This window comes from Schistocerca gregaria, chromosome X (genome assembly GCF_023897955.1).
Source record: "Schistocerca gregaria isolate iqSchGreg1 chromosome X, iqSchGreg1.2, whole genome shotgun sequence".
Lineage (NCBI taxonomy): Eukaryota > Metazoa > Arthropoda > Insecta > Orthoptera > Acrididae > Schistocerca > Schistocerca gregaria.
The window spans coordinates 36,538,984-36,555,664 of NC_064931.1; the positions used below are offsets into that span (position 1 = coordinate 36,538,984).

At 40.3% G+C, this 16,681-nt stretch overlaps 1 protein-coding gene across 10 annotated transcripts in view; it reads left to right on the forward strand.

Moving 5' to 3' along the window:
- Nucleotides 1-4,083: 4,083 nt before the first annotated feature.
- Nucleotides 4,084-16,681, forward strand: part of LOC126298657 (heat shock 70 kDa protein 14-like) — a 193,445-nt gene continuing 180,847 nt past the window's right edge. Inside the window, exons 1-2 of one of the 10 annotated variants that reach the window (XM_049990079.1) lie at nucleotides 4,084-4,383; nucleotides 16,491-16,668. In XM_049990079.1, the coding sequence (XP_049846036.1) occupies nucleotides 16,609-16,668 (60 nt within the window). In that variant the 5' untranslated portion in view covers nucleotides 4,084-4,383; nucleotides 16,491-16,608. Of the gene's footprint in view, nucleotides 4,384-4,786; nucleotides 5,359-5,919; nucleotides 6,382-10,957; nucleotides 16,669-16,681 lie in introns of those variants that run through there. The other 9 variants (XM_049990080.1, XM_049990078.1, XM_049990077.1 and 6 more) reach the window with 9 other exon arrangements.

A 16,681-nucleotide genomic window follows, 5' to 3' on the forward strand; every position in this document is an offset into this window, starting at 1 on the left:
GTCTTCCACAGACAATTGTTTCCGACAATGGCCCACAATTCATGTCTACAGAATTTCAGTCATTCTGCAATGCCAGTGGTATTTGACATCTGACGTCCGCGCCGTTTTCGCCACAGTCAAACAGTGCCGCTGAACGATTGGTGAGGACTTTCAAGTCACAGATGTTGAAGTTGAAAGAGTCGCATTCTCGGGAGGACGCGTTATTGCTCTTTTTGTCCTCGTATCGCTCTCAGCCCTGAGATGGTCGCTCGCCGGCTGAGTTTCTCCACGGTCGCCATCATCGAACCTTGATGTCTTTGCTATATCCGCCGCATCAGGTTCCTGTGCAGCGGCAGACACCTGCTTTTGCCCCAGGCGACGTTGTATACTACCGTCACTATCAAGGTTCACGGCGTTGGCTAAAAGGACGCATTCTTCGCTGCCTCGGATGTGCTATGTATCTGGTTTTGGGGGCCTCTGGTGAGGTGCACCGGCATCTCGATCAGCTGCGCCTCTGTCGTCGCACGGGATCTGCCGCTCGCCGTCTGCCTTCAGCGACGGTGCCGTCCGGTCAACGCCCTGGGCCCCATCTACTGGCTCGCCTCATCCCCATGTGTTACCAACGCTGCCTTCCATTTTGCCCCATGGCGACGCGCCGCCGCCGCCTGTTCTCCCGCCAGTGACGCCCTCTGTGGACGCGTCGCTGCAGCCGCCGGGCGCCCCCTGGGTCACGCGCCGCTGATCGCTCCCCGTGACCAGTTGTCCTCCGACATGGAACTCTTGCCCGCTCCGGACCATATGTCGTCTTCGCCCGTCGGGTGCCCCGGCCTGATGGAGGTCGACCCTTCAGCCCCTCCTGTCTCTCTACGGGCGCATACACAGCATGTTGGCGTGCACCCTGGAGTAGGTTTGCAGGCGTTTCCTAGCTCCCCGCGGTCCGATTGGCAGGGTGCGAGTGGCACAGCCTCGCCTGTTGTTAGGCTCCCCACCTTGTCGCATACGTCAACATGGGGTCCTCCCCACGGCGGGCGGAGGCCTTATACCACAATCGTACGCCGTTTTGCGTGGGAGGAATGTGGTGTCACCGCCAGTCACCACACTTGCTAGATGGTAGCCTTTAAATCGGCCGTGGTCCATTAGTATACGTCTAATCCGCGTGTCGCCACTATCAGTGATTGCAGACCGAGCGCCGCCACACGGCAGGTTTAGTCTAGAGTAGAGGTGGGCCAATCGGTTATTCTGGAGTAACCGTTATCACAGTTCCAGTTATTCTCTCATAACCGTTATTGTTAACGGTTATTAATAACTGCCAAGTTATTTTTCACTAGCGAATACCGAATACTCCGAGAGTTAAATAACGACGTAGTGATAGTTGGAATTTATCAGTTTAGTTATCAGTATAACTGCGAGTAGTGTGAAATGGCAGGAATGTCGTATGAATCGTGTCATAACCTTAGCTTATTAACTCCGGGTACATTTTAGTTGATGTTAGAACGATTATTAGTGTTTCATGTTATATGTTTGTAGGTTATCGGTCGCTATTAGAAATATTATCTTCGCAGCTGCATCAGAAAGTACGTAAAACTTCGCCGCAGCACTGTTTAAGTAAAATGTTAAAAACGTGCGTTTTTAAGTATGAAGTAATATGTAAACTGAGTACTGTAGGTTAAATTCGAAGCTTAATTTCTTGTGCTGCTCACATAAGAGAATAAAGTGTACAAAAAATCTACGTAATGTGACAGATTCGTTTACTCCTGTGCTGTAAAAGCTAGTCCTATTGGGGAAAGTGTGAGTACGCTAATCCAAGTTTTATGTGAGATTTGGAAACTGCTCGATTTCTCCAGCTACAGCATGTTTATAACATATGAAGACATGCAGATCGAAAGGGTTGACAGTGTTACATTTCTGGGACTACAACTCGATAATAAATTCAGTTGGGAAGAGCATACCACATTTTTTTCACTCTTATTATTTCATAAGGGAGCATATTCTGTGGTAGCTCATCAAACGTAGCAAAAGTTTTTTGCATGTAAAAGCGTGTAATAAAAATCGTTTGTGGTATAAATTCAAGAACATCATATAGGAATCTGTTCAAGGAACTTTGTATTCTAACCACTGCTTCCTAGTACATTTATTCCTTAATTAAATTTGTTACAAGTATTTCCAACCAATAGCTCAATAAATAATATCAGTACTAGAAATAGGAACAGCAATCTACATAAAGACCTAAAATCACTTACCTTGGTCCAAAAGGGGTCCAATATTCAGGACCATGCATTTTCAATAAACTGCCAGCAAGTCAGCAACCATTAAAAACTTGGTTTCGGATAAAGTACGGTTTACAGCGTGTTTGAAAGACTTTTTGATACAGAAGTGTCTGATTCCACCCGTCATCAATATGCCGGAAATGGCTATTTTAAGTGTGTCCATGACGTCACTACACACACACACACACACACACACACACACACACGGCAACAAACACGTACATATAAATAATACAATAACATCAACCACCAAAAATACGATCAAACCAACAGGACAACTGTGGGAGGTGGGGGGTTTTAGGGTGAGGACAAGCTGGTAAAAAAAAAAAAAAACACACCATGATCCCAAAACACAAAATGAATAATAAAAAGAAAAAAATACAGCATTCTGCTACACCAACAAAAAACTGCAGGAATCGGACACTTCCCTTGAACACTACAGGTCAACCATACGAGACCATACCAAACCCCAATACCCACAACTAAAAGCACGAAAATTGGAATCGGACATTTCCCTTGACCTACATAGGTAAACCTCAGATGACGATAGCAAAACATCAACACATACAAATATGAAAATGGGAATCGGTCATTTCCGGTGACCTATATAGGTCCACCACAGCTACTGATGTCAAAAAACCAACACCTACAACTGCGAAAAATAAAACCACAATCCCAAAAGTCCACAAATCAATCATCCCTACATAAATTAAATCACATTCCATACTCCATAAACACACAAAACATCACAGCTAGAAAAGAAAAATTGATTACCACCAGCAAATTCCGGCATTGCAAACTAGATCGGCCAGCCCCCCCCCCCCCCCCCCCCCCAACACACACAAAAACCAACTCATTAACACCGTGCCGTAATGACATTCACACACCACAACTACTTTTTACGCCGAAGCAGATGGGTGGAATCGGACGCTTCCATTGACCCCCCCTTCTACTCTGTAGATGAATATAGATATGATAGACCAGCTTAGGTAAAAATTCTGCTATATTTCAGTTTTTACAGCACTTGGTTGCAACAGTCAAGGTCGGGTATTCTGTGTATGATAAATTTATTGAAAGTGCGTAACTGTGTTTTATTCTGACAGTGTATCAGTTCTGTGAATATTAGCAGTTACTGTAATATATTCACATATTTTGACAATCTCCTGACAAGTGATGAGGATAATAATTATTGTATTCAACTTATTATGTTATTCTTCCTGACATGTTATTTGTCGTTCGCGATGGCCAGCGGCTATTTCCGAAGTAACTATCGTCTCTGAAATATCACCGGGGTCTAAGACTGGAGTCACTGTATCAGGTACACACACACAGTTATTCCGTTACCAACTTCCAGGTTACCTGTAATGGTAGCCGGATAACTGCCAGAGAGCGAGAACCGTGAGGCAATAAAGATAACTGCCAGAGGAAAATACAGATCTCTGACAGTTATTTCCATAGTCGCTCGAATTCCTTATGGTACCTCTCTTTATACTACCCGTCCAAGCTAAATTGACATATGAGGCGGTGGCTTAAGGGAACGACCGTACTTGTTAATGCCTGTACTGAAGCTCCTATCAGCCACCGCTCGGACATTAACTTTATTTAATTGTTTGTGCTAAAAGTAACGAGGATGCACGATATAGTACACAGGCCTTATCAACAGATGGCGCGCAGTCTCACAGTTATTCCCATGGCCTATAGAACGCCTTCCAAATGGTCTACCCTCTCCCTAGTTCCTAGCCAGATCTATGAGTTGAAGGGAAAGCGTAGTACGATCTTCGGTCAACAGATGGGGCGAGGCACTGTTGACATTAGACAGTTATTGAAATAACTGCCTGTATCAGAGAAACGGTTATCGCAGTAACCGTGACTTCTCAGTAACCCGTTATTTCTATCAGTTAAGTTATTTTTTGCCACCTCTAGTCTAGAGAGACTTTGCTAGCGATGGTTCACTGACTACATACGCTCTCATCTGCAGAGACGACAGTTTAACATAGCCTTCAGTACGTCATTTGCTTAGACCTAGCAAGGCGCCATACTCAGTCACTATAATTACTGTCTTCAAGTATGTATTCTGAACAGATAATATTGTGAATCATGTACAGTCAAGAGCGACGTTCATCATTAATGGATTAAAGTTAAGTATCAAACTAATTACGTCCACTTTCTGAATTCTCATTCCTTGTCATGTTCCAGACCTCACGTCAGTATAGTGCTTCCCTCCTCACGCCAGCCTGCGTGAGCTAAAACGCGTGCATTTCGGCCTCCACTCGCAACACGGTGTTGGCTCTTCTGCTAACACAAAAGTTACCATTCGATATTTCGAAAACAATCAGATGAAAAAATTTGATTTTTGCTCATCTTATAGTCTGATATCTTCACTCAATAAGGATCTAATTTCTTTCGCTATCCATCATACTTACTGCGCGACGTCAAATTAAGTAAAACATTGCACAAAGTTTGTAAGAGCCTGCAGAGGTAAAAGTGCATTGCGTCAACGTTGTATGTTGTTAATTTTAGCTCTAAAATTGCTGAGAATGAAATGTAGGTAAGATATCGAAATTTTATTTAAAATTGAGAGGAGAACAATATCTCATTTCGTTCACTAGTTATTGGGTTTTATATCCGACGGACGGTCGGGCGCAATGAACTCATTCAGATCCTTGCACATCGGGAATCACGTGGTCATAACAATAGTCTTACCTCATAAACGATACAGGATATCGAAATGACGTTTTTTGCGAATGATAACACGCACTAATGCACATACGTTGTATAATAAATACACCAAACATTTTTATTCAGCAAGACGTGTAAATAACACGTCCACAGCAGCGGGAACTCAACAGGTCAGGACGCAGACGTCCACAGCACAATAGAAAAGCCCAAACGGCGAGCTTATACAAGTCCACAGCACCTCGAGATCGGTATAGCAGGAAGTGTATACACGTCCTCAGCAGAGAACGGGTTAGTAGCGAAAACTGACATGGTCAGATGAGTATGAGAGAAAAGGGGAAGTGAAGTGGGGCACCAAATCATGAGTCACTTGTGTGAAAAAATATTCTCAAACCAGAGATGGGTGAGACACACTCATTACGAAGTATCACTACAAGTAAGAATTTTCAAATTACTAACATATGATAAAGATCATAGCATTTTGAGTAAATGATTTCTATTCGAAATATTGGTCTTTCATCAATGTGACTGACTCCTTACATATTTTTGTAGTTTATCAACAAAACATTCGTTTCCAGACTAAGTTGTCCGGGTGCAATTCTATAATACAAGACAGCGATTGTTGAACACTGACACTGTATTGAGCTAATGGTGCTAGGGACATCCAAAGTGGAAGTAGGTCACTGCATCCACATTCCTGCTCCCCATAGTGGGAATGCAAATTTTGACAGGGACAGGGATTCCGAACAAGGCAACTGCAGTACGTATAGAGGCATCTCACACCCTCTTGGTAGGAAGTTCAAAATAATCCTATAGACCAAATTAGCAACTGCGGATAAAATTTTGGCAGGGGCAGGAAAACTCTAAACTAGTTCATGCTTACTTAGTTACAATGGAAGATGACCAATCTCACCGAAACTTATGCCAATGCCTGGGAGGCCCTTGTTCAGTATTTTTTAAAATTTAAATTTTTCCTCTATTACTCATGTTTCTGGTATTTAACGAATGGTTACGAATGTCTCCTTATCGCTAACCTTTCAGGATTGTTTCTCAAATGATAGAGTCTCGGTAATGGTATTCTACCTGAATGCTATTGGTGGTCTTAAATTGTAGGGCGAAGCAATTTCTGCAACGAAATTTTTCTTTGTATGTTAAATCACGGTCCAATAAAATGGTAAGCCACGTCCTTCACATTAAATGTGCAATGACAGAACAAGCAGTGGGAATGGCCAACCTAAAGAAGTTTTTTTTTTTTTTGTTTTGTTTTGTTTATGCCTTCTGGCTGGATCAACGGAAGCGTCCGATTCCATCCGTCTGCTTTGACCCGTGACGTAATGGTATTGTGGTGTGTGACGTCACTACGATGCAGAGTTTTTGAGTTGGTTGTGTTTGTAGGTGTCATGTTGTTGTATTTGCTGGTGCCCTCTGGTGGTAAATGTAGACGTACTGAGTTTAACGGGTAATATTGTGTTGATTTGAGTTTTGGTTGTCATCGTGCTAAAGTGGTTTTGAGTTTCCGTAGTTAGTGCGATAACGTGGGTTGTGAAGTACTTTCAGTGAATTATTTAGGCGAATAGCCTAGGAAGAAATTGACTCCTTGTGAGAAAACGTAAAAACTGAAAATTATGACCGGAGTGTTGCGGCATTTTTTGTAACACAACTCGGAAAAAAAATAATGAAGGAAGACCTTAAAGAATATGGTACCATTGTCTAGGTGAAAGATACGTATGCATGAGAGAATACAAATTTAGGCTGAAGTTCTGTAGAAGCCAAATTATTTTATTGTTGCCAGTGCCACATATGCTTTCTGTGTATGTGATTCACACACTTTTAACTTTTGTTGCAGAGTTTTAAAGGTGGAAAGAGAATGTAGCAACACATCAGGAACATTCGTTATGGTCATACAGTGCAGTATTTGTTTCATTCAGTCCTGCACTGCTAGTATGTTCTTACATCCATGTCCCAATTATTAAAGCACGATAAGATGGGTTGGAATGACACTGACGAAATTACATACAAATATTGTTTAACAACAGAGATCAAGGTACTACGGTGTTTGCTACGACTTTAAACAGCTTCTACAACACTAATTTATCACCCAGCAGGGGCTGCAAATCTTTCGGATACTAAAGACGAACGCAAAGTAAAATGATCTCGCGTTCGTAATATGCAGGTATCACAACAGTTCACATACCATATTTCGATCACTGCACCTGACTTGGTGTAAGGCACAATGGACCCCCATATTAAATATTTACACATCTAAATTGTCACCAAATGAGGTAGTGCAGTGGTTAGCACACTGGATTCACATTCAGGAGGATGATGGTTCAAACCTGTTTAAGGCCATACTGATATAGGTTCTTCGTGATTTCCCTAAATCGCCGGGATTGTTCCTTTGAAAGGGCACAGCTGACTTCCTTCTCCATTCTTCCCTAATTTGATGGGACTGATGACCTCGTTCTTTAATCCCTTCTCACCAAATCAAACAACCAATCTAAATTGTCAGTATTATTATTCTGTAGCTGTACAAAGCACATGTTAGCTAAAATAATATGCCTATCAAAGGTCATAATGTTAATTTAAAGTCTAAAATATAATTCAAAAATACATAAGCTTCATTAGCAATATAATGTTTATGATAATGTTATTTCCATATCCAAAATGTCTGTCAAAAATACATAAAGTGTGTAACTTGCAGTACTTCCATGTCTTGTAATATTTATCAATAATATCTAAGCACAAATATTGATAACGCCAATATTGTTTCCACGTTTATATCATCTGTATTATTGATCTACAACACATGTTAGTTAAAATGATGTGTCAGTTACTGGAAGAGTGCAGTTTTTGTATAACTTACACTTGACACTTAAAAATGATTATGGTCTCTCAAATTAAGTGTCACAGTGCTATTTCCAAGTCTAAATTGTCTATATTATTAGTCTACAAAACACATGCTAGCTATTATAATGTGTCAGCTACTGGAAGAGTGCAGTTACTGTGTAACTTGGACCTGACGCATAAAACAAGATTGTTGGCTCTAAAATTAAGTTTGCAATGCTATTTCTATGCCTAAATATTTTGATAATAGTACAAAACACATGTGGATGAAAATAAAATGCTGCAGTAGCTGTTGACGCTTCATCCTACACCTAATTGAGGCTGTGTTGCAAGTATAAACTGAGCAAGCATCAGTTTAGGAGAAAAGAAAATAATGCACCAAGAAAAATATAATGAAGGTTATTACCTGGCTACTATAGCTTTTTCAATTACTTTAGCTTTTCAATTACTTTTGATCTGGGATCTATCTGTGGTAGCATGTTTAGCCACCATCACATTTTCTGACCCTTGAACATACCATACTGTACCTAAAATGGCACAGTTTAATGAGCTCTTTAATGTGTTGTATAGCTTAAACTGCAAGACACAAATATAACTATGAAAACTGGATAAGGTTCGATACAGAGCGGAAATTATGATACCCCAAAAATTCGATTATTGCACCAAAATAAAATGACTTATGAAACTATGTAAAGATTTTTTTCACAAAACACATATGGACTGTATATCATAATATGCAAGTATAAGTGCAGGTCACAGAGCATGGTCGAAAATTCAGTCTTTGTACCAAAATAAAATCGTCTGTTTTATTTATCAAAATATGTAAAGGTTTCACTTACCAAACATACATGTCACTACTGTCATACTTTAATTGTTCTATAACATTTTAAAAAATCACATGGTTCACTTATTTGGACTACTGACATAAGTTATAGGCAAAACTGCGCTTGGCAACGAGTCTAAATCGATTGTTGTACCACACTTGAAAAACACTAAAAATTGTTTACATTTTTTATCAAAAAGTTAGGGTTTGTTCCACAATATTACAAAACACACTGTCACTGTCACTGTTGCTGATCTAACTTATAGCTTAAAGTGTGTACTTGTTGAAAACTGCTGTCTCACAGTGGAAAATACATGACACTTTGAATTAGCACACTGAACAGTAATAATAGACATTCATATACGTAAAAAATGAGGGCTGTTAAGCTGTTGACTACCCACTTTCAACAACTTTTGAGTCATCCAAATATTATAGAGACTCCAAGTTAGTGTATCAACTTCATTTTGCAGTAGAAAATGTTTGGCATTTTCTGCTGATAATGCTAACTTATGTTACTGCACAGTGGAGAGTACATGACAATTTGCCCCATACATCACCATTTTACAGTAAAATAGTAACAAATTGACCCCCTACACTGCCGCGCAGTCAAGGGCGTCTTGCCATGGCTCGCACAGCTCCCTCCGTTGGAGGTTCGAGTCCTCTCTCGGGCATGGGTGCATGTGTTGTCCTTAGCATAAGTTAGAGTAAGTAGTGTGTAAGGCTAGGGACCGATGACCTCAGCAGTTTAGTCCCATAGAACTTGACACAAATTTCAAATTTACCCCATACACAGGCCTGTTACAGCAAAATTGCAACAAATCGCCCTATGCATCGTTATGTTACAGCACATTTGTAGCTGATTGCCACAATACATCCCCATGTTACATAAAAGTGTAACAAATTCCACCGTACCCCGAATCAATGGTGACAGTGTGTGTATGTGATATAACCAGAGAGTGGTTGTCAGCTACTGAATCCCAAATAGTATTCTTAACACTAGGAGTTAACAGTATGTGTATGCCTAACTGCCATTACCTCAGTCATGGTGACTATCACTATGCCAAATGCATGGTGGTGCTATCAGGGCAATGATGGTCAGGTGACATGGCGAGTGCCATTAGCCCAATTAAGGTGTCTACCATGAGCTCAAACGCATGTTGGATACTACTGGTGTCATGATAGTAAGTTTACATGATGATTGCTATTATCCTGCTCAGTACAACTACCATTACTTGTAATGTATGATTTTACTCAACAATTAAAAAAATAATGCCCTGTCAGTTGGTCTCAGCTACTGGATCTCAAAACTATACTCTAATACCAAAAGGTTGTAGTGTATGTGGCATAACCTGACAGTGAGTGTCAGCTACTGGATCTCAAATAGTATTCTAACAGCAGAAGTTGACACATGTGGCTATAACCCAACAGTGAGTATCAGCTATTGGATCTGGATCTTAAACAGTATCCCAAACACCAAACAAAATTCCAAAACATGGGTCCATTCATCAGCACTACTTTACAAAATTGTAACAAATTGCCCCATTCATCACCGTTGTTGCACGAAAGTGCAAGATATCACAACTCTTACACAAAGTTATCAAAAATAGCCACATTCATAAACATTCTTGCACAAAACTGTAGCAGACAGCCCTTTTCATTGTCATTGTTACACAAACTGCTAAGAAATTGTTTCATACATTGTCATTTATGCTGAGATGTATACATATTCTTAGTTAGCAACATATGGTGCAATTTGTTACAATTTCATGACGTATGATACAATTTGTTAGTTTTGTGAAACACGAGGTGTATTGGGGTAATTTGTTATAATTTCGTGTACCAATAACAATGCAGGGGCAATTTGTACAATTACATTTTATGCCTAATCTGCCTACATAAGTGACTGGTCAGCATAAATGGTTGGCACACGGAGGACCTGGGTTCGAGTCCTCCATACTGCCAAGGATTTTTCCTTGGTGGAGGGCTGGTATGGGATGTACTCAGCATTGTGATGGCAATTGAGGAGCTACTTGACTGACTAGTAGTGGCTCCACTGTCCAGAAAATCTGCCAAAAGGCCAAGATAGCAGTGTGCTGATCACATGTCTCTCAATAACACGTCTGCTTGACACTGCAATGCAGAGGATGACACGGTGGCCAGTGGATAGCCCTTTGGCATTCATGGCCTGGCCAGGAGCTCGTTTCTTACCTATAACTGTATGTAAAATGGGAGAACTGGTTACAATTTTGCTGTATCATGGTGACATACAGGGTGTTGCAAAAAGGTACGGCCACACTTTCAGGAAACATTCCTCACACACAAAGAAAGAAAATATGTTATGTGGACATGTGTCCGGAAACGCTTACTTTCCGTGTTAGAGCTCATTTTATTACTTCTCTTCAAATCACATTAATCGTGGAATGGAAACACACAGCAACAGAACGTACCAGCGTGACTTCAAACACTTTGTTACAGGAAATGTTCAAAATGTCCTCCGTTAGCAAGGAAACATGCATCCACTCTCCGTCGCATGGAATCCCTGATGCGCTGATGCAGCCCTGGAGAATGGCGTATTGTATCACAGCCGTCCACAATACGAGCACGGAGAGTCTCTACATTTGGTACCGGGGTTGCGTAGACAAGAGCTTTCAAATGCCCCCATAAATGAAAGTCAAGAGGGTTGAGGCCAGGAGAGCATAGAGGCCATGGAATTGGTCTGCCTCTACCAATCCATCGGTCACCGAATCTGTTGTTGAGAAGTGTACTTATACTTCGTCTGAAATGTGCAGGAGCTCCATCGTGCATGAACCACATGTTGTCGTACTTGTAAAGGTGCATGTTCTAGCAGCACAGGTAGAGTATCCTGTATGAAATCATGATAACGTGCTCCATTGAGTGTAGGTGAAAGAAACTAAAATGAGCTCTTAAATGGAAATTAATCGTTTCGGGACACATGTCCACATAAAATCTTTTCTTTATTTGTGTGTGAGGAATGTTTCCTGAAAGTTTGGCCGTACCTTTTTGTAACACCCTGTATAGGGGCAAAGTGTCAAGTAGCCTCATACCTTAACAGTACCCATCATACATTCAGGGTAATGGTAGTCACCATGTCAAATGACCATCATTACGCTCGGTAGTATCAACCATGGAAGTCACCATAATTAAGATTGTGACAGTCACAGTCTACTGTTCAGCATGTTATTTCATCAAAGATTCTTGTAGTCTCCACTATGTAATAGCATAAGTTAGCAATGTCAGCAGAAGATCAAGAACATTTTGTAATACAAGATAAAGTTAATACCTTAGCATGGATGCACTATAATGTTTGGCTGACTTTCTAAAGTAGCTGAAAATGGATAGTTCAAAGCATATCAACCCTCATTTCCAACCTGTGTGAAGGTGTATCAATGTTGTTTCATTGAGGTTTCATGTAGTTTGAACTGAGTGACAGCATTTTTCAGTCCTTGGCAAGTGCACTTACAAGCTGGAAGTTAGGTCAACAGTAATGTTACATGTGTTTCATAATTTATACAACAGATCTTTAAATATTTTGATAAATAATGCACACACATTTTGTTCTCTTTAAAGCATAGTGCAGTAATCAAACTTCGCTTGTTGTGATGTGCATCTTAACCTATTAGATATATCAGTAGTGCCAATAATCTGTATTTTTTTAACAATATTATAGAAGAATGAAATTACTTCAGTAGCACCTTTTATGTTTTGTACTTCATATACACACATAGTTTAATTGCTTCAAAGACTGAATTTTTGTTAACAATCAGAGACCTGTAGCTGTACTTGCATTTTGATAAATAACTTTGTTTTGATAAAAAGATTGCATTTTCAATACCTGGAATTTTCATCTTTGTGTGAAACCTTTTCCATCTTTTCCTATTTTACATTATGTATTTGGTACTTTTAACAGAGCAGGAAAAGATAGATTGCTACTTGCCATACAGATAACCTGCTAAGTTGCAGATAGGCCCAATTAAAAGACACTTACACATAAGCTTTTGGCCATAGTCAATTGGAAAAAGAGAAACACACACCATTCATTACTACAAGCAAGCACACCTCACGCATAGTCCGCCCAGATAGCCGTGCGGTCTAATGCGCTGTTTCCCGAGTGGGAAGCGTCAGCGATTGAGGGCTGGTTCCCCTTATTCCATCTCAGTTACACTATGTCAGCGATTGCTGCACAAATTCTGTCTCCATGTACGCGTACACCATAATTACTCTACCACACAAACATTTGGGGTTACACTCGTCTCTGGTATGAGACGTTCCCGGGGGGGGGGGGGGGGGGGCAAATGGGGGATGAACTGCACAATAAACCTGGGTTTGGTGTGGGGCGGCAGTGGAGTGGGTGGACTGCTGTGGTCTATTGTGGGGTTGTGAACTACTGAGGGCTATGGCAGGACGAAGCCTCTCCATCGTTTCCTGACTGCCAACTCTGGCAGCACAGGCTGGAGTGCAACTATACTGTGAGATAGAAGCACTGTGAGATAGAAGCAGTAACTTGAGTGGGGTGGGGAAGGGGAAGTGCTAGCAGTGTATAGGTGAGGGAAGAGAGGAGTGCCATCTTGCGGGGTGTGCAGGTACTAGAACGCTACCAGGCACAGTATCAGGATGTTGTGGAGCAGGGAGGTGGGGAAAATGGAATGAAAAAGGAGAGGAGTGGAGAAAGATGGGCAGGTGCATTAGCAGAGGATGGCAAAGAAAGAGTGTAGGCGGTGAGGATGGGGAGCAGGTAATAGGACAGAGAGAGTGGGAAATGTTGGGTGGAGGGTGTGGGGACAGTATGTTACCATAGGTTGAGTCTGGGATAATTACAGGATCACAGAATGTGTTGTAAGGGTAACTCCCATCTGTGCAGTTCAGAAAAGCTGGTGGTGGATGGCTTGATTAGTGAAGCAGCCACTGAAATCAGGCATGTTATGTTCAGCTGCATGTTGTGCCACATGGTGGTCTACTTTGCACTTGGCTATAGTTTGGTAGTGGCCATTCATCCAGGTGGACAGCTGGTAGGTAATCTTCATGTAGATTGTTCTGATTCCTATGACATTTAACTGGTGAATAAATAATGCTGAAACTTGTAGTGCAAAGAAAGATAGATAGCTCCATGTCATGCATTTAAAAAAATGTATTAGTCATTTACAATAAAATTCAGGCACAATGTGAGATATACAATAACGGCACATTACAATATGTAAATACACCGTTTTTCTAACCGTATACAAATTACAGGGTGGTATTTCTGTTGTCACAATAAACTGCCAGCACATACAAAAATGAGAACTTTGAATCCGGCCAAAGGTATAGCTTGTTAGCGATGCTTTAAAGTTCTCTGTAGAACATTGTGTGTGAATTCCCAGTTATAATTTAGTTATCAGAGGAAGAGTAAATTATTTTTGGACGTATCTACTTTTGCATGTATGGGTACACATACAGCAACCTAGAGCACTTAATACATTAGATGAAATGTCAGCAGCTGTTTCCAAAGTGGTAGCTTCAATGTGAGCAATGTTTGACATTCAACTAAATCAGTTTCCAGAGGATTAGATCAGATGAGGAGAGGGAGGCGGGAAGTATTTGCTTGATTCTGTGAGGAATGTAATGAAAAAGGACATTAATGGATCATTCTATGTAAACAACACAAAGCAATCCTTTCAAGTTAAACATCTCTGATTTCTGCCACATTTTCTATGTTCAGTCATCTTGGTAAGAGATGAACAGCTACCAATCTCCGCCATACACTGTCAGATGGCTTGCAGTGTATGGATGTAGAAGTATATGAGAACCCTGTGGAAATTACAGCTCTGCAAACAACTAAAATTTACTAGAATTGTGATTCTAATCTATATAAAACAATGGACTTACCACCAGAAAATTAATTTAGTAGGCCCTTGCATTAATATGCAGTATGACGTCACATCCTCCAACTAACCTTTTCCCTTCCTACCCCAGATTGTCACCAGCCAGCAGTCAAGGTGACCTCGGCTGTAGGGGAACCTTTCTTAACTTAAATGTGTTGTATCCTAGAGACTTCCATAGAATGACATGAAAGTGTGTATATGTGCCACTTCCATTTTCATTTATCAGTGCAATATAATGAAACTATCAGGTTTCTTTCCATGCAGAAGGAGGTGTGCATAGTAACTGTACTAATTTCAAGTAGTAAAGGGTACCCCTTACTACTTGACATTGAAACTAAATAACTCAAAATATACCAGACAGAATATATAAATATACTTTTATGAGGATTGGATAGGAAATTTACGTTTGTAGTATAGATTTTAATTAAAATTGTGCCAACCATCACCACCTCACACATTATCATTAGCACTTTCGTCAGTGAAATTAATTTCATAATTACGTTCTTGAATGTGCAATGACAGAACAAGCAGTGGGAATGGCCAACCTAAAGAAGTTTTTTGTTTTGTTTTGTTTATGCCTCCTGGCTGGATCAACGGAAGCGTCCGATTCCATCCGTCTGCTTTGACCCGTGACGTAATGGTATTGTGGTGTGTGACGTCACTACGATGCAGAGTTTTTGAGTTGGTTGTGTTTGTAGGTGTCATGTTGTTGTATTTGCTGGTGCCCTCTGGTGGTAAATGTAGACGTACTGAGTTTAACGGGTAATATTGTGTTGATTTGAGTTTTGGTTGTCATCGTGCTAAAGTGGTTTTGAGTTTCCGTAGTTAGTGCGATAACGTGGGTTGTGAAGTACTTTCAGTGAATTATTTAGGCGAATAGCCTAGGAAGAAATTGACTCCTTGTGAGAAAACGTAAAAACTGAAAATTGTGACCGGAGTGTTGCGGCATTTTTTGTAACACAACTCGGAAAAAAATAATGAAGGAAGACCTTAAAGAATATGGTACCATTGTCTAGGTGAAAGATACGTATGCATGAGAGAATACAAATTTAGGCTGAAGTTCTGTAGAAGCCAAATTATTTTATTGTTGCCAGTGCCACATATGCTTTCTGTGTATGTGATTCACACACTTTTAACTTTTGCTGCAGAGTTTTAAAGGTGGAAAGAGAATGTAGCAACACATCAGGAACATTCGTTATGGTCATACAGTGCAGTATTTGTTTCATTCAGTCCTGCACTGCTAGTATGTTCTTACATCCATGTCCCAATTATTAAAGCACGATAAGTTGGGTTGGAATGACACTGACGAAATTACATACAAATATTGTTTAACAACAGAGATCAAGGTACTACGGTGTTTGCTACGACTTTAAACAGCTTCTACAACACTAATTTATCGCCCAGCAGGAGGTGCAAATCTTTCGGATACTAAGGACGAACACAAAGTAAAATGATCTCGCGTTCGTAATACGTAGGTATCATAACAGTTCACAAGGAAAAATTCACCCATTAGAAATGCAAATACTAATTACGTCTGTCATATATGGAAATATCCGACTTCTTTCATTACACATTTCTACATGATCCCACTCCTTTGTTCTTTAATTTTGGTGAGATGATCACAAATAAATAGGCAATACGATTTTGGCTTGTTTATGCACAGCCTTGACTTATCCGCGTTATTACCGACAGACATTCCTTTACGGAATTAATTATACTAAACGAGTTGATGGAAAATAGCACTCTTTGCAATTAACTAATATCATATTTTTAAGCTACACAGAAAAAACACTATGAAACGCGAAAGATAATATGGATCACAATTTCATTTTTGTTTTTTTATGAAAATGTTATCAATTAACAATTCAGTCTTGATATTTTTATTTCTTTAATATGCGCTATTTCGCTAGTGGCATCTGGAAAAATGAAATTCGTACTAATTACTGAATATTTCCGTATTTTTTATTTTTATGACTGACATATCTCCCCTTCTAACTTCCTTGATTACGTCTTTGACAGCAGAATACTACTTTGAACGCTATGCAGAGGAAAACAAAGACATGTGAATATTTGTGTTTTGGCGGCAGTAGTGTGGTGTTCTCGCCTCGTGTAAGGTTTGTCGACGGCGAAGACTAGCAAAATGGCTGGTGTTTTTGGAATTCACGTGGGTAATTCTTCAGCATGCTTGGCGTATTGTAAGGTTGGTAATGTTT